Source organism: Sorex araneus, chromosome 6 (assembly GCF_027595985.1).
Source record: "Sorex araneus isolate mSorAra2 chromosome 6, mSorAra2.pri, whole genome shotgun sequence".
Classification (NCBI taxonomy): Eukaryota; Metazoa; Chordata; class Mammalia; order Eulipotyphla; family Soricidae; genus Sorex; species Sorex araneus.
The window spans coordinates 19,728,813-19,747,031 of record NC_073307.1 but is presented as its reverse complement, the minus strand read 5'-3'; the positions used below and the strand labels follow the sequence as shown (position 1 = coordinate 19,747,031).

The window sequence follows — 18,219 nt, the reverse complement described above, 5'->3', positions numbered from 1 at the left end:
AAATAAGTGGATTCTATATTGGTTACTACATAAGCAGATAAATAAAATAAGGTTTCATCAATCTCTTCTTAAAATTGCTGCTAGTGGGGGCCCGAGCAATAGTACAGAGGGTAGGGCATTTGCCTTGTACGCAACTAACCCAGGCTCAATCCCCTGCTTCCCATCCCCTGAGCACCGCCAGGACTGATCCCTAAATGCAGAGCCAGGAGTAACCCCTGAGCATCGCAGGATGTGATGCCCCAAAAAATATTCTGTTGGGCTAAAGAGATAATACAGGGGTTAAGGTGCTTGTCTTGCACACAGCTGACCCTGTTCAATCATGGACACTGCATATGGTACCCTGAGCACCCCCAGGAATGATCCCTGATCATTACCAGTTGTGGCTCAAAAAACAAACAACAAAGACTCCTCAGTTACGGGAGATTAATACAGGAAGTAAGGCGCTTGGCTTGCACACGACAAAGACCCATTCAATTCCCACCTGGTATGCTCTCCTGAGCATGGTCAGTGTCACTTCTGAGCACAGGGTCAGAAATAGCCCATGGGGAAAAAAAAAAAGAAAAAGAAAGAGCCCATGAGCATCATAGGTGTGACCAGTTGATCATACAGTAACCAGCCACTCTCAGCTCCTTGGCCATGTCCCAGCAGGGGAGCCCCTTCCCACCCTAGAGCCTTTGTGCTGCTGCTCCCACAGCCCCTCCCCCAGTTCTTTCCCTCTCTAGGAGCTCCCCTCAGCACTCAAGTGTCTAGTTCTCCCAGGTGAGGATTTTTTGTTGCTGTTATTTGGGTCACACCCGGCGATGCTCAGGAGTTACTCCTGGCTCTGTACTCAGGAATCACTCCTGGAGGTGCTCAGGGCACCCTAGAGGGTGCTGGGGACTGAACCCAGGTTGGCCACGTGCAAGGCAGGCTCCTGATCCACTGTATTATCTGTCTAGCCCGTGTCACGGGTTTCAGCTTTTCAATTTTCAGCCTTCCTTTCCCTTCCCCGCCTTAAGGCCACCCCCACAGAACACTCTGCAGCACATCACTATGGTTTAGGTTTTTCACAGCACTGCTTTTGTGTAGTTCGTGTTTTCTGTTCGCCAACTATAGTGGAAGCACCATAGAAACAGGGACCCCCAACTACTCTCTTCAAAAGCATCCCCGGCACCCGGCACCAGACAGGGGCTCAGTAGCTATCTGCTGAGTGAACAGACAAAAATGAACGAGTAAGAGATGAGCAGTCTGTGATTTCAAGGTTTATTAACAGACCCTGTCCTTTTCCAGCTCCTCTTGGCCCCAACTTCCAACCCCAGTTGACCTAGTCCCCTAGAGCTTCAATGTTGTCCTCGAAGGAGGTGGAGTAAGGTAGACTTGAAGATCATTCAGCAACTGGACCTTCAAATACTTTTCTTGGGTTGAGAGGTGCTGTGGTTTGGGCCCCACCTGGCAATGCTCAAAGGACCTTTTGACGCCAAGGACCAAACCAGTATGCACTGCATACAAGACAAGCTCTTCAAACCCCCGGATTACATCTTCAGCCCAACTGCTTCCCCTTAATGCAGTAAAACATGCCCTTCCCCCCCACCCTTTCTTTTCTTTTGAGTCACACCTGGCCACCTGGCTGTTCTCAGGGATTACTCCTGGCTCTGTGCTCAGGGATCACTCCTTGCAGGGCTCAGGGGATCCCATATGGGGTGCCGGGAATTAAGCCCAGGTCGGCTGTATGCAACGCAAGTGCCCTGCCTGCTGTCCTATCTCTTCAGCCCCTAAAATCCCATCTCTGACAGAACCCTTTCGGGTCAGACATATAAAGCACGGCTCATCCTTGTGGGGGAAAGGAAGTAGGACCTGGAGCTCTGAGCCAGGGTTTGGCATTCAGTGCTCTCCCTGCCCACTACTGCAGGGTACAGGTAAGTGAGCTGAGGCCCAGAGAGACCTGCCCTTCTCCGGACAGGATCCAGCCCCGGGAGCCCTCAGTCTTGTGCCCCTGCCACAGCCCCACACTGGACCCTGGGGTCTCCCGGCCAGAGCACAGGCAGCTCCCGGAAGTCGTGTCAGGCCTAGTGGGTTCCTACCCCCTCAGACCGGCAGTCCCAGATCAGGTGAGGGGCTGGCTGGAGGGGGCGCTGGAGGTGCAGGGAGGCTGCGAAAGAAAGCCCGCTTTTTGTGGTGGGAGGCAAGGAGGGCTGGGGGGCTGCGGGCTGGGGGGCTGCGGGCTGGGGGGCTGCGGGCTAGGGGGCTGGGAGGGGCTACCCCGGGGCTCCCCCTTCCTGAGGATGAGGTTGTTGAGCTCCTGGAGCAGCTGCTCCTCCAGGGACCCCTGTGCCTGGGGGCTTCTCTTTGAAGCGGGGCTCAGGGGGAGCTCGGGGGGCTTCTCTCCCAGGCCCAGGTCGCCCGCGTTGGAGAGCAGCGACTGATCCAAGGACCTCTGCTTGCCAGAGGGGGCCTTGGACTGGGCTGTCCGCTCCGGCACGGCGAAGGAGGTGGAGGTTTCCTCGGTCAGCTCGAAGGCCCCCACTTCCTCGTACACCGGCTCCTCGTACACAGGCTCCTCCAGCTCCTCCTGCTCCTCCACTGACCCCGGCGATGACTTCATCGGCTGCGAGGGAACAGGGCGGCAGAAGGGCCACAGTTAGAGTAGCGAACGCCGAGACGGAACGCTTCCTCTGAGCCAGGTCGGGAACAACACTCGTCCCATAGGATGCCACAGAGCCGTTCCACTGCGGGTGGGTAAACTGAGGCACGCAGGGCCGGGGCATTGCCCAGGATCACAGGGAACAGAGCAGCAGGCTTATCCCCACTGTCCACTCCCCCCAAATCAAGCTTCTTTCCTTCCCCCAGCCCCACTGTATCCCACCATCCCCCGTTTCTACACACCAACACCCCCGCCTCCCCTGGTTCATATACAGCCCTGCGACAATACTGAAGCTCGCCAATACTGAAATTCCAGCAGGAGCACACCAGATTACATGGAAAGTCGCACAGAAGGCAACTAAACTCAACAAACAAAAAATAGTGACACTGAAGGCTTAATGGGCAACAAACACCTTAGAAATTCTTAGACAAGCACTTAACAACCCCTGGTGAGATATAACAATTGTCACATATTTTCTTTTCCTGAAGTATTGTTACTTCTTTTAGCTATTCAGTTGCAACAGGCAATGTAAACTAAATTACCGTGTGCCTGCTAAGTGGCAGGCTTGGACGGTGGTTTGGAAAATGGGAAGAGTGATGGAGGAAAGGTCATTCTGGTGGTGAGGTTGATGTTCAAACATTCTAATGGACAACTTTGGAAACCACAGTGCTTAAATAAAGTATCTTATTGGGGCTGGAGGGATAGGGCAGCAGGTAGGGCATTTGTCTTGCATGCGCCCAACCCATATTCAATCCTGGGCCTCCCATATGGTCCCCTGAGCACCGCCAGGAGTAATTCCTGAGTGCTGAGCCAGGGTAACTCCTGAGCATCACTGGGTGTTACCCAAAAATAAAAAAAATAAAATAAAATAAAACAAAGTATCTTATTTAAAAAATGAAAAGACGACACCTGAGTTTGGACAGATCACCAGGGTGCACAGTACTCACAAAGAACATGGACAGGGTCCTCCGGTTGTGAAGTCGCCGCTGAGGAGGACAGGGGGGACAGGGGTGGACAGACACAAAGACATGGTGAGATCTGGCACTGGGAGGTGCAGGGGCGGGGTGGGTGGCTCAGAGCAGACAGAAAGGGGTCCCAGGCAGGCAGGCACCCCACTCCCTCCTACAGTGCGGCAAGGACCCAGGCTGGGTGGGCCGGAGGAGACTCACCAGGGTCTGGTTGGCCGAGAGGAGGGTGGCCCCGCAGTCGTCCCCGCGGATGGGCAGCAAGGGCATGGTGCCGAACTTCTGCCGGGCCAGGTCAGAGGCGGAACGGCGGCGCAGGACCACTGGCTGCTCGTCATCGTGCTGGGAGAAGGTGAAGGGTGGGTACAGGGCGCCTGGGGGAGCGGCACCCACAAACCTCGACCTTAGTCTTCTCCTTCCCCTCACCTGGGTTTTGAGAATGCTGGTGGTCCAGTCCCACATCTCATCCTCGTCAGTGCAGGCCAGATAGCTAGGGGCAGGAGGGGCAGAGGACAATCAGCACCAGGGGAGACAGGAGGACAGGAGGAGACAGCAGCGGGGGAGGGGGAGGGCAGGGGGTTGGAGGGCGGGGGACAGGAGGAGGAAGGGGAGTGGGGGCAGGGAGGTGGAGGGCCGAAAGAGGCCAGGCTGGGTGGACTCACAGGTGCATCTTGTCCAGTAGCAGCGTGAAGCCCCACCTAGGAGGCAAAGGAGGACAGCGATGGGGAGCAGAAAAGACCTGCGAGGTGGGGGGAGCTCCGAGCTGGGTGGGGGAGCAAACTCACGGCGTGGGAGGCTTTAACTTCTTGCGGATGCCCAAGTACACCTTGGCCTCATCCAAAGGCCACTCCCGCTCCGGTTTAGAGCTCTGAGAACAGAAGTAGAGGAGAGGGGAGAGGAGGGGCACTGGCGTTACAGGAGCAGCAGGCGCCCCGTGAGGGGGTTACAGGGCATGGCTCCTCCCCCAGGTACCTGCGGGGGTGGGGGGGGACAGGGGGGATGAGGCCAAGGGGGGCTCACCTTCTTCTCCTTCAGGAGCAGCAGGCAGCGGCCCCTCAGCAGGAAGAATCTCTCCTGGAAGCGGTTTCCCAGCAGGCGGGGCGGCTCCTCCCGGCACCGCAGCAGCCCCATGCGCGGGCTCTCCCGCCGCACACCTGGGCACAAGGGGGCAGTGCTGGGCAGCGGGGCCTGCGGGGGGTCGGGGGGGGGGGGGGAGGCCGGGGACTGCGGGCTCAGGAGGAGAGGCTCACCCGTGAAGAGGCAGCCGGCCTGCGCCAGGGAGACTTTCTTCAGGAGCAAGGAAGCCGAGCCGGGCTCTGGGAGCTGGCACCATTGCAGAGCCTGCTCCAGGACCCTCTCTTTGGGGTGCAGCGGCCGCTCTGCGGGGCAAGAGAGCTGGCCGTCAACCAGGATATCCATCAGCACTCCGGAGCTCCCAGCTCAACGCCCGCCGTTCATTTATTCATTCCCGGATCCGTTCTCTCATTGTCCATTCAGCCACATGTTTTTGGTTTTGTTTTGGGGCCATATCCAGCGGTGCCCAGGGCTTCCCTCTGGCTCTGCATTCAGGGCCCACTCCTGGCAGGGCATGGGGTGCCAGGGATCGAACCCAGGTCAGCCACACGCAGGGCAAGCACCCTTTCCACTGTTCTGTCTCTCTACCCTTAGACATTTATTTCAGCATTGACTAGGAAGGGGCATGAGATGGTTCTGGGTAGATTTAATATAAGTACTTTGCTGTAGGCATTTTCACCAAGTAAATAAGTGGCCATTCTTCATTTTTTTTCCATAAAAGAGAAAATTAGTGGAAAATAAAGGAAGAACATTAATTCAAAGATACACGCTGAAACATAAAGATTAATAACAAAATTTTTAAAACTTTATTGTAGGAGCCTGGAGAAATGGCTCAAAGGGCCAGAGCGCTTGCTCTGCCTGTAGAAGCCCCAATCTGCTCCCAAGCACCACATGGTCCCCCAATCACCAGCCCAGAATAAGCCCAGAGCACTGCTAGATGTGGCCCCAAACAATAACAAAAAACCAAAAAATAATTCATAATGAATGCTGTCAAAGCCACATCTAGCAATGCTCAGGGCTTACTCCTGGCTCGCTCTGTGCTCAAGGGTCACTCCAGATAGTCCGTGGAGGACAATATGCAGTGCCGGGGTCAGCACCACAAAGCAAGCACCTTAACCCTTGAACTAGCTCTCTGGTTCAAGACTGCTCTGTAGTGCTGGCTTCCTCTTTTACATATGCCAGAGCCTGGAAAACTCTTGGTTTGGGGGCCACACTTGGCTATGCTCAGGGCTTACTCCTGGCTCAGCACTCGGGAATCACTCCTGGCAGGACTCGAGAGACCATATGGGGTGCCAGGGATTGAAACCAATTTGGCCACAAGCAAGCACCCCACTCACTGTATTACCTCTCTGGCTGGAGCTTGGTAAACAGTGGGAGATGTGACTGTTATTGAAGTAGCAATATGTTATCATTTTAAGACTAGTATGCAATATGGCTTTACACTCTGATTTCACACTTCCAGCAAGTTTTATCACTATATTTTCTATTGAGTTGATATATGTAGTTATCATCCACTATTTTTTTGGAGTGGAGTGGGGAGACCATTTCAGATAGGGCTTGGGGGAATTTGTTCCACATGTAAACCATATGCTCCAGCCCTTTGAGCTGTCTCCCTGACCCCATCACCCATTATTTTAAGACCACTACGTCTATTATACAGTATGAGAGCTAACATACGAGATCTATAAAATACGAAAAATAATCTTATAGGATATAAAAACACAAACACTACGTCATTTGAGAGCAAACATAAAACTAAACTGTCAAACAGTGATTTTTAAAAAAATCTCTATTAGGGGGCTGCTAGGTTAGAGACAGCTGGGCCCCCACTGGTGGTGCTGAGTTTAAGCCAGGCTGGTGATCATTTACCTGGAGGTGCTGTGGGGACCAAGGGGTGCTGGCTTTGGAACTCTGGCCCCCTACCGCCAAGCCTTTGAGCTATCTTAAAGCAAGTTAGTTTTGTGGCAAAACTGTTTGCATTATAATCGTTTGTGACAGAAAATACTGCTGGAGCAGGACTTGGAGCAAATCTACTGGATATGGCACAAAGCAAAGCTCACACACACCTGGTGAGGAAGTAGATAGCGAACAGGTAAGCAAACCAAATAACTGTAGAGGAATCATTGCTTTGAAGGAAACGATAAGACACCGAGAGCCAGGGGGGCTACATGGGATACCGGGGATTGAGCCCGAGCCGGCTCCATACAAGGCAAAAGCCTCCCCACTATACTATAGCTTCAGTCTGCCAGGAATAATTTCTGAGTATGGAGTTAGGAGTAACTTCTAGCATCACCAGGGTGACCCAAAATCAAACAAAACAATGCAAAAAAAAAAAAAAGAAAAAAGATTTGGTGACTTCAATGCAGAATGGCAGTGAGAGCTGGGTATAAACATGAAGTAGGGTTCTTTTTTAAAAAAAATTTCCAGGTTTTTAATCTCGATAACTGTTGAATGGCGATGTTTCAAATTGAGTTAAAAAAAAAACACTAAGAAATGGGGCCGGAGCGATAGCACAGCGGGTAGGGTGTTTGCCTTGCACGCGGCCGACCCGGGTTCGATCCCCAGCATCCCATATGGTCCCCCAAGCACCGCCAGGAGTAATTCCTGAGTGCAAAGCCAGGAGTAACCCCTGAGCATTGCTGGGTGTGACCCAAAAAGCAAAAAAAAAAAAAAAAAACCCACTAAGAAATAACCTGGGCTTTTCAGGAAGGGGGAGCACTTGGAATTGAGTTTGGTCTAACAAACCTTAAATTGGGGATGCTTAGGAGCCAGAGAGATAGTATAAAAGGTAGGGCCTTTGCCTTGCACCTGGCCAACCAGGGTTCGATCCCCACCACAAACTACAGTCCCCCAAATCCTGCCAGGAGTGATCCCTAGACAGTGCCAGGAATAATCCCCGAGCACTACCGGGGGGGCCAAAAAACAACCCCGAAATAAGTTGGGGGTGCTTACACAACCTACTAGTGAAGGAGTGTTTTGGGTTTTTGTTTATTTGTCGTACACACTTGGCTGTGCTCAGGGCTTACTCCTGCCTCTACGACCAGGGATCATTTTTGAAAATACTCAGGAAGCCATATGCGATGCCAGGAATCAAATCTGGGCAGCCTCCTATACGGCAACAATCAAATCTGGGCAGTGTCCTACCTGGTATACCATCTCTCTGGTCCTGAAGTGGAGGTGCTGAGTGGGAAACAGGTCTATGGGTTCAGGAACCAGTTTACTAATGATATTTAACAACAGGAATCAGCCCAGGATTAAGCTCCGAATCTCTCTAACACTTGAAGTCTCAACAGAGGATGAATTCTGAGTTTTCTTTGAGGAGGAAAGGAACCATCTGTGGCCCTGAGCACTGGGTGACTGGGGCGAATGCTGTGAAAGGGGACATCCGCTGCGGTATAGCTACACCACAGGAGAGAACGGAGTCCGCCCACCGGATGTAGAAACACAGAAGACAGTGGTGACTCGGACCCCCACCCGTGCACGTGCCCGCTCATACTCACCAAGTTCCCCGTGCTCTCGGATCTCAAAGGTCACCCACAAGTCTGTGCCAGTGGCTGCCCCCCGCATCTCCAGTACCTGGTTCGTCAGCTCCCCCGCAGTCAGGGTTGGGGAAACCTGGGGTCAGGAGCAGAACAGACGAGCCGTGCTGGTCAGACCACTGGCCCTGCCCCCCACCACGCTCCCCTTCCCACCCCCCTCAGTCTAACTCTGAACTTACCTTCAGGGTGACGCAGTTGTCTGGGAGCTGGTGCTCTATGTAAACCTCCATGATGAGGTCCCCAGCCTGGGACAGCTGTGGGGAGGCCGGAGCAGTCAGGAGCAGGCCAAGACCCAAGCCCAGACAGAGGACGCCGTGTGCTGCCTCACGAGGCTTCCCCCCTTAAGACTCCCTCCCTTAGAAGGGAGAACCTCAGCAGTGGCGGATCTGCAGCGCCAGGCCGCGTGGATGCGCCCCCGGCAGAGGGGCCACATCCCAGTGGGAGATTACGGCTTTCAACTCTGCCACCATTATAAGTCACCTTGCAAGCCTCCCATTTCCATTTTGGGTTTTTGTTTGGAGCAACACCCAGAGGTGCTCGGGGCTTATTCATGGCTCTGTGCTCACAGATGAGGTCGCTGATCAACGGTCGACCGTGTATAAGGAAGCACCCTACCTACGGTACTAGCTGTCCAGCCCACCCCCATGTCTGTCTGTCTGTCTTTCTTTTTCTTTCTTTCTTTCTTTCTTTCTTTCTTTCTTTCTTTCTTTCTTTCTTTCTTTCTTTCCTTTTTCTTTTTCTTTCTTTCTTTCTTTCTTTCTTTCTTTCTTTCTTTCTTTCTTTCTTTCTTTCTTTCTTTCTTATTGAGGCACTGTATTTTACAAGTTATTCATAGCACCCAACTTTACAATCAGCCATGATCAAATTCCACGTGTACAGTTTTCCCGGCCTCAACCCCATCATGTCAGTATCAGAGACCACTCCCCTGAGCTCTGGGGTCATATAGGGGGCCAGGGACCAAACTCAAATCAGGCACATTGCAAGGTAAAGAATGTAACCTCTGTCCTATCACTCTGGCTCCACCTCCATTTCTTTATTTGAAAAGAAAGCGGAGCTACCAGGCTGGAATTACAGCTCGCAGGGGCAAAGCCCCGAGTTCCATCCCTGCCCCACTCCCCGTACTGCTGTGTCAGGTGCTGAGCCGCTGGGTCTCTGCTGCTGGCATGAATCTCCCTGAGCACTGCTGGGGAGGTCCCGGAAAAGGAAAAAAAAATAAAAGCAACTACCAACTTCAGGGGTAGTTGGAGAATTTTTTGATCACAGGCTTAATAGTTTCTCATCCCCCTACTTTGTCCAATTTGCTCGTGAACTAAGAGCTTCTACCACTTTTATGGTTTTTTTTTCTTTTTGGGTCACACCCGGTGATGCACAGGGGTCACTCCTGGTTCATGTACTCAGGAATTACTCCTGGTGGTGCTCAGGGGACCATATGGGATGATGGGATTCGAACCCCGGTCTGCCGCGTGCAAGGCAAACGCCCTACCCACTGTGCTATCACTCCAGCCCCTTTTTTTGTTTGTTTCTTGTTTTTTGTTTTTTGAGCTTCTACCACTTTATTTGTTTGGTTTTTTTTTTTTTTTTTTTTTTTTTTTTTTTTTTGCTTTTTTGGGTCACACCCAGTGATGCTCAGGGGTTACTCCTGGCTTTGCACTCAGGAATTACTCCTAGCAGTGCTTGGGGGACCATATGGGATGCCGGGGATCGAACCCGGGTCGGCCGCGTGCAAGGCAAACGCCCTACCCGCTGTGCTATCGCTCCGGCCCCAAGCTTCTGCCACTTTAAAAAAAAAAAAAAAAGATTCCTCATGTTGAACCGAATGGAGCAAATCTCCAAGCCCTGTTCCCCAGAGAGCTGAGGGCCAGCGTCGGAGGCACCCTGTCAGCTTCCTCTCCTAAGGGTCCAGCCTGGCCCGTTTGGGACAAGTTACCTGCACGTCCTTCCAGGTGGTAATTAGGCTGACCTCCAGGTCAATCTGAGCAACCTGGTCAGAGTCGATCTGTGGAAAGCCAAAAGGGGGGTGTGGGAGAGGTGGGTGAGGGGGTGCCGAAAGGGGGTGAGGGAGAGGGAAAGACATCAGGACTGGGGGACAGAGACCTCAAACTAGAGGATGGATGAGTCGGAGGCAAGGGCCCTGGAAGGAGGTTTGTGATACAAAGATGTTCTGGGGGCGCGCTGTGGGGCCACAGGCTCACTCGCCAGGAGGAAACTCGGTCCGTGGGGGCGGGAGCACTTACGTCGAAGACAGAGACGTAGCTGTCGATGAGCTCTTGTAGCACCCGCACCTCATGCTCCCCGCGCCCGTCGGTCTGGAACACGCTGGGCGCGAAGAGCAGGGCCAGGTTCCGTGTGCACATCTGGTTTAGAGCTGCACACTTCTGCACCCTGGGGAGGGAAAGGCAAGGTGCAGAGCCTTTGCTCACCCACACATCAGCACAACATGTGTCAGCAAACACTGAGGGTTGGGGAGAGCACTGAGGGCAGGAGCACGGGGCCGGATGCATGCTGTCTAACACTTCCTGGACTCCGGGGGGGTCCTAGGCATGGCTGGGGAGGTGCCCATACAAATAAAAGCACTTACTGAGCCCCTGCTATACCAGGCCCGGGCTAAGCACTCGAGGGACAGAGCAGTAAGACCATCCTGGCCTTTAGGAGCGCCCAATCAGGGGAAGACAGGCAAGAAATGGGTGAACCAAGCCGAGTAGGGGGTTGCAAATGCTTTAAATAAAGTAATAGAATATTGCAGGTTGATCAGCCATCTGTGGTCCATTGCTGGAGCGTGACAGGAGCCAAAGCAATAGAAAAGTGAATGGGCGTGGCTTTTTATACTTTATTTACAAAAATAGGCATCAGGTTGAATTTGCCCAGAGGTCATCGCTGGCTTGATAGAGTGTAAGCAATACAACATGCCCAGGATTCACCCAAAAATCACTGAAAAACTTGTCTCCCTGGGCTGGGGTGTGGTGCAGAGAGGTGGGTGCCTAAGAAGGGTGAGACTCTGAGTTCGACCCTCGGCGTCACATGGCCCCTGGACAACACTAGGTATAGCCCTGCTGGACACCAAGCATGACTGTTAATAGTCCTGGATCCCCCAAATGTTCCTGGGGGAGGCCCCTATTTTTAAGAAGCCTCCTAATAATAAACGTAGATCTGCATCTTCTCTGTGTCTCCTGTAGTCCTTTGCCTGGCACAGAGTGACCGACAAAATAGTAATAGAAATGGCTCACCATTTCTGAATTCTTACCACAAACACACCAGTAAGAATTTTACAAGATTTTCTCATTTAACTGTGATGTAACATACAAACTGCATACTATTCATTATTTCTTTTTTCTTTTCTTTTCTTTTCTTTTCTTTTCTTTTCTTTCCTTTATTATTTCTTTTCTTTTTCCTTTTTTTGGCCACACCCGGCAGTGTTCAGGGCTTACTCCAGTCTCTGAGCTCAGGGATTACTCCTGGCAAGACTCAGGGACCACACGGGATGCCAGGGATCGAACCAGGGTCAGTCTCAGGCAAGGCAAGCAGCCGATTGGCTGTCCTGCTGCTCTGCCCACCCCCCCCCTTTTTCTTTTCTTTTTCTTTTTTTTGCTTTTTTGGGTCACACCTGGCGATGCACAGGGGTTACTCCTGGCTCATGCACTCAGGAATCACTCCTGGCGGTGCTCAGGAGACCATATGGGATGCTGGGAATTGAACCTGGGTCGACCGCATGCAAGGTAAACGCCCTACCCGCTGTGCTATCGCTCCAGCCCCCCACTCCCCTTTTTCTTTTTCAGATGAAGAAATAGACTCAGAGAGAGAGAGAGAGAGAGAGAGAGAGAGAGCGCACACCAATGACAAAGTCACACGCGAGAAGGGTGTTGCCAGATTAAGGCCTTGACCTGCCTGATACAAAGCTCTGAGCCCTCTGTCCCCACTTAGCTCTGTTGTGAGAAGAAGCTCTGACCCCTCTGTCCCCACTTAGCTCTGTTGTGAGAAGAAAGGAGAGATGACAGCAGGGGGCTGGGGAGAAGAGGCAGAGGTTGGAGAGGGGTCTCCAGACTGACCGGTAGAGATGGCCAATGAGGGTGGCCAGCGTGCGGCGGTTGACCCGAGGCAGGCAGCCAATCACTTCCTTGTATTTTTCCAGGCGCTGATTCTTCTGGGGCAGCTCTGGGAAGGGCAGAGGGAAGGGTTGGAGAGAACCAGGGTAGGGCATGAAAGTGGGGGGAAATCTCAGAAAAACAAAACCAGTGGGGATGTGTCTGCCCCTCCCACCATGCCCCTGGGGTGGTCCTCCAAGGAGGGGGGATGCTGGTGAGGAGGAAGGGATCCCAGTTGGGCCTTGGAGGAGGTTTTAGCAATCTGGGGAGTATACCGGCAGCCTCCCTCCAGCGAGGCAGCATCCGCGCAGAAGTCACGGGGTCATCAAGCTCTCGAAAGAAGCGTTTGAGTGTGTCGGTGACATCCTCCACAAAGTGCTCCCCGGGACGCAGCTTGACGGAGCGGGCATCCCGTCGGAATTCAGCCAGGAGCCGCAGGCTGCGTGCACGCGCGCCCCCTTTCCGGTAGACACCCTCCAGCCGGAGTCCTGAGAACAGCCGACGTCCCTCTGTTGACCCAGAGTCTAGCACCACCCACCGCCAGCCCCTTGGTGAGCCCCCTACATGGTACGGGGCTCTGGGGGGTCGGGGTCAGAAGGGAGGGAAACTGCCTCCATAGTTTTCCTAAGTCCCCATCTTATGGAGGGGCCACACCCGGCTGTACTCAGGGGTTACTCCTAGCTCTGTGTTCAGGGATCACTCCTGGCAGGGCTCCAAGGACCACAGGGATCCCAGGGATCCAACCTGGATCGACTGCATGCTAGGCAAGTGCCCTATCACCTCATCCAGGGCTGGAGCAATAGTACAATGGGTAGGTGTTTGCCTTGTGCGTGGCTGACCCGAGTTTGATCCCCAGCAGCCCACATGGTCCCTCAAGCACTGCCAGGAGTAACCCCTGAGTACCACGGGGTGTGGCCCCAAATGAAACAAATACATAGTAAATAAAGGCCTCTCCCTAACCAGACTCAGGCATACCGCAGCACCCTCCTCCCCCCTCCTCCCCACTTTTATTTTTAAACAGCACTCTCGGAATCACCTGATAGCCAGCCCCCACCCCCACCCCATTAGCCCAGGTCTCACTCTGCGGTTTCAGTATTCCATGGTCAACTGCCACTGGAAAAGATTTACAAAAATATCTGGACGGAGACCATATCCACATTACTTTTATCCCAGCAAACTGGTATAATTGCCCCATTTATTATTAGTGCTCATCTCTTACTGTGCCTAATTTAAAATGTGTCATGTAGTTAAATGGGGGGAAAAAGTGTATAAATTTAGGGTTCAGCAGCATACTTGCCTTCAGGCATTCATTTCTGGGGTGTCTTGAAACACAGTCTCTGAGGATAGGGGGGGACAAACTATTGTACAGCTGACCCTTGCTCCTGGAAGATTCTGAATTTCCTTAGACTTATTTGCAATCCCCAAATTAATACATGTACCACTTCTGCTGTTCTATGAGCCTGGACAGAGCTGAGGCATCGAGAGCTGCCCATTGCTCACGTTCCAAGTCCAAGTTGCATACTGTAAACAAGTGTTTTCGTGGGCTATGGAGTCGTGTGTTTTTTTGTATGCTGGTGCTTCTCATTGGAGGGTTTGCTGCTTAAAATGCCTTTCAAGTGCAATCCTGAAGTGCTGCCTAGCATTCCCAAGCACAAGAAGGCTGTGATGTGCCTGATGGAAAAAATATGTGTTAGACAAGCTTTATTCAGGCGTGAGTCATAGCGCTGTTGGCTGTGAGCTCAATGTTAACGCATCAGCAATATAGACTGAATAAGGAGTCTTTAAGCAGCAACACTTATAAAACAAGGCAACATATTGACGGCATGATGAAAAGATAGGCAGAGAGTTCCGGGCACCTAACCCTGTCTTTCCACTGAAGGAATGACTCAGTGTCCGTTAATTCTGTAATGCAGAGACTTTATAGAATATAAGCCCTGTGGAGAACAAGAGGCTGTCTTTGTTCTCTGACATCTTACCCATCTCTCCCACTAGTCTTTGAGGTCTACAGAACTTTCCTGTTCACCCAGGGTCTGGCACACAGAAACCGCTCAATAAACTGCTCTTGAATGAGGAGTGGCAGGAATCAGGAGGGATGGGGATGAATACCCCCACTTTCTCCAGGGCTTTTTCGCTGGGTCTCTGCACACAGGGAGACTGAGAAGCAGCCCGGCATGAAGGAGTGGGGGAAGTAAGTCTCTGTAAGAGGTCTGGAGAACATTATTGGCACCTGACTGTCCCAAGTTCCGCGGTTAAGCACCACTCTTTGGAGGTACCTTTTTCTCCTCATCACTGCCCTTACAGTTTCCTACCAATTTGCCTTCTGAAGGCGGGTCACCAGGGAGATTCCACTAGATCCTTGCTGAGGCAGGAAAATAAAGTCAAGACCAAAAGCTCACAAAGGATTCTGGGAATCACTGGCCAAGCTGCCCTCATTACACCTGGACAACCTCCTGCCAGGAACTCTGCCCAGCCTAGCATGGATTCTCCTGCACAGTTTGGCTCTTGCCCTGTAGCTGTCCCTTCACGCCATGGATCTCCTGCCCCGTCACCTTCAGAACCATTCCTTTCACATGCCCATACCTCAAAGTAGCTATCTTTTGGGTTGTTTTGCTTTTGGTTTTTTTTGGGGGGAGGGGCTATGCCCACTGATGTATTGATGTACAGGGGTTACTCCTGGCTCTGCACTCAGAAATCACCCCTTGAGATGCCAGGGGTCGAACTTAAGTCAGCACCATGCAAAGCAAATGCCCTATCCACTGTATATGGCTCGGGCCTTAGCAGCTATCTCTTGAGGGCAAACTGATAGTACAGTGGATAAGGCACTTATCTAGCATATGGCCAACCCAGGCCAATCCCTGGTACCCTATATGGTCCCCTGAGCGCTGCCAGGAGTGGTCCCTGAATGCAAAGCCAGGAGTAAGCTCTGAACACCACGTGATGTGCCCCCTCAAAAATATAGCTATCTCAGGGTACTAACAACCTACTAGATCCTGAGCTTTACATGTGTTACCTCACTAGCACAACTATCCTAAAACGTGGGGATATTTAGTGGGCTGGAGAGATAATACAGTGGGTCGGGTGCTTGCCTTGCTCACGGCCAACCCAGATTCAATCCCCAGAATTTCATACGGTCCCCCGAGCACCACCATGAGTAATTCTGGAGTAGAGTCAGGAGTAACCCCTGAGCATCATCACCAGATGGGTATTTCTCCTCCCCCCAAAAACAGAATAGTTAGTACCTCCACTTTACAGGTAGCTTGCCAAGGGGCAGATAGCCAGTGGTTGTTGGGCTACAGCCTCTGCAGGCAAAGCTCTTACAGACAAATCATGCCCCCACCCCCCTCATACCCAACGATGGTGCCCTTGGTCTCCGTCCTCCTGTGGCTCAGTGCCCACTCACCGTGCTGGGTGACGAAGCTTATGCAGGCATCCACGATGATGGGGATGTCCCCTCTGCTCATCTGCTGCTCCTGCAGCCCGGTGCCACCCCCACCGGCCGCACCCCCAATGGCAGCATTCCATGCTGAGAAGTCCAGCCGGCCCTCGCCCTGTAGATACAGGGTCCTGAGACCCCAGAGGCCTGAATCAGAGCCCGCTGTACAGAAGAGGGTTTCCCGGACAGCGGCACATCAGCCCTGAGCTTCCCAGAACCACCAGCAGGGGGCAGCAGCACGCAACCCAGGGCCTCCAAACTAGCGCGGTGACTTTGAGGAAGTGCACACAGGCCCAGCAGCTGGAGGGTGCAGGCTGAGCTCCAGAGAGAGGGACCCGAGACCCAGGCTAGGATCAACACGCACCTTCCTGGCTCCACCAGAACCAAATGTTCCTTCTTGTCTGGGGTGTCGGCTGCAGAGACCACACCTGAGGAATAATCAGTGGGCATGTTTGTTATTGTCCTTCTGGTGACTAATATTGATTAGGTGTTTCAGGTATGCAGCTGGCTAGGCTAGAAGCCGGAAAGCAACGGTGCCTCAAATCCTATGGGTTACATAATCACCCCACTGTAGAGATGATGTTATTTAAAAAAAAGAAAAAAAAAAAGGAGCTCCGGTGACATAAGTAACTTGCCTCAGATGACTTGCTACAAAGTAACACAGCTGGGGCTTGAGTGAAAGGACAGCGTTGGGGTGCTTGTTTGCCTTCGTGCTACACTCCAGGGTTCGACCCCATGTGCTCCCCTGAGCGCCCACCAGGAATAATTTCTGAGTGCAGAGCCAGGAGTGACCCCCTAAGCATTGCCAGGCTTAGCCCCAAGACCAAGTAAGTAAATAATGAAGTAACAAAGCTGAGTTCGAACTCAGATCTCTTGTCTCCAGAGTCCTGAAACATCCCCCTTCTCTGTTCCTCTTTCCTTTACCCTTGTCACTTCATGTGACAGCACTGTCCCCCTTCCAGGCCACAACCCCCAAAGGACTCTAAATAATAACAATAATCCATATAACACGTAACTTGCATTAAACACTTGTAAAATGCCTCCTGCCAGACTCTCTGGTGTCTTCCGTGCTTTGCCTTATTTGAAACTCACGAGTGCCTCATTATTGTTCCCGCTGCAAAGATGAGGAAACTTAAAAACAGAGAGGTCAAGTAACTTGACCACAGTCACGCAGCTAGGAAGTGCTCGCGACAGGGACCTGAACTTGCTAGTCTACCTTCACAGTTTGTGGCCGACTCCACCAGGATTCGCTGTTTTGCTGTTGCTCTGAAGAGGGTCCTCCCCTCGCTCCCCCCACAACCCCCTTCAGCCTTTTCCCTACTTACTGATCTCCTGAAGCCGCCGCAGATGCACCATGTCCTCAGGAGCTGGGGGGCCTGGGCCCGGCGCTGGACACAGGAACAGGTGGTCCCCTCGAAGCAGGCCGAACCCTGACAGCCAGAGGCCGGGAGCCGGGGCCGTGTGGGAAGGCGAGCGCAGCCAGAGCCGGCCCAGCCGCAGCAGCCCCGGGCCCAGCAGCTGGTGACAGCTCAGCGGGGAGAACCACTGTGTGGGCAGGACAGGAGCAGGGGGACAGGACCATAGCGGGAGAGCCATAGGCGGGGAGGGGGGGATGGGGGGAGAGGGCAGGAGAGAGCAGAGGAAGGCGGGGAGCAGACAGGACATGGGTGGAGGAAGACAGACAAGAATTCATTCGATTCAGCCCCCTCCAGCCGGCACAGAGAAGATCTCTGCCCTTCACGTCTGCGTCACAGCTGCAAGGGGTCGGGACCCTGGGCAAATCATCCCACCACCCCTGGGGGCCTCGGGCGCCTTCGTGGAGAAAGGGGGTCTGTGGGCCCCCTTTTCCGCTCACTCACAGAAAACAAGTTTGGCTGGCTTTTTATTTTTATTTTTTCCTGCCTTTAAAATTTCCCGACCTGTCAGTTACCCCTACTTTCATCAAAAGCCAATAAAGATGAATTACTAGAAAAGTGAAATGAAAACAGACATACAAAAAGCGGAGGTCCCACTTCTGAGAATTAGATTCCCCCGGTAAAATCACCCCGGCCGCTGCTCTCCCGCAAAACGCTGACTCGCACACCGAGCCATGGCGCCAGGTGGATCCCACATCCCTTAGCAGCCTTGGAGGGGGTGGGGGGGCTCCCTCCGGGGGTGGCCAGGATCCTGGCATGGCTGGGTGGAGGAGCTGGGCGGGCGCCAGAGAGACCTTCAGCAAGAGAGGGATATTCTCGCGCCTTCTGTTTTAAAGGCCTTTGTGTACCTCCTGCTGGGGCTCAGGGCCTGCTGCCAGCCTGATACTGGGGGTTGCTCTCAGCAGTGCTCAGGGGACCCTGCGGTGGTGGGGACCGAACCCAGGCCTCCCTTGTGCAAAGCAAACACTCAGCCCATTCAGCTTCCCCTCTGGCCCCCCAGAGGTGACTCCCTGGTTCAAGGAGCTCCAGGGGACCCAAGAGCGGGGCCGGCAGCGGAGAAACAGCACAAGGGCCACGGACGGGTGACGATGCCA

At 53.0% G+C, this 18,219-nt stretch overlaps 1 protein-coding gene across 2 annotated transcripts in view; it reads right to left on the bottom strand.

Moving 5' to 3' along the window:
* Nucleotides 1–1,236: 1,236 nt before the first annotated feature.
* The window catches only part of ARAP3 (ArfGAP with RhoGAP domain, ankyrin repeat and PH domain 3), a 31,149-nt gene continuing 14,166 nt past the window's right edge, over nt 1,237–18,219 (bottom strand). For both annotated transcript variants that reach the window (XM_055143436.1, XM_055143434.1), the window contains 17 exons: nt 17,036–17,255; nt 16,075–16,138; nt 15,678–15,841; nt 12,553–12,765; nt 12,242–12,347; nt 10,433–10,580; nt 10,126–10,194; nt 8,378–8,452; nt 8,160–8,274; nt 4,836–4,964; nt 4,606–4,739; nt 4,371–4,453; nt 4,248–4,283; nt 4,012–4,075; nt 3,790–3,927; nt 3,568–3,606; nt 1,237–2,584 (listed from right to left, as the gene is read on the bottom strand). In XM_055143436.1, coding sequence (XP_054999411.1) covers nt 2,084–2,584; nt 3,568–3,606; nt 3,790–3,927; nt 4,012–4,075; nt 4,248–4,283; nt 4,371–4,453; nt 4,606–4,739; nt 4,836–4,964; nt 8,160–8,274; nt 8,378–8,452; nt 10,126–10,194; nt 10,433–10,580; nt 12,242–12,347; nt 12,553–12,765; nt 15,678–15,841; nt 16,075–16,138; nt 17,036–17,255 — 2,298 coding nt within the window. In that variant the 3' untranslated portion in view covers nt 1,237–2,083. The remainder of the gene's footprint in view (nt 2,585–3,567; nt 3,607–3,789; nt 3,928–4,011; nt 4,076–4,247; nt 4,284–4,370; nt 4,454–4,605; nt 4,740–4,835; nt 4,965–8,159; nt 8,275–8,377; nt 8,453–10,125; nt 10,195–10,432; nt 10,581–12,241; nt 12,348–12,552; nt 12,766–15,677; nt 15,842–16,074; nt 16,139–17,035; nt 17,256–18,219) is intronic.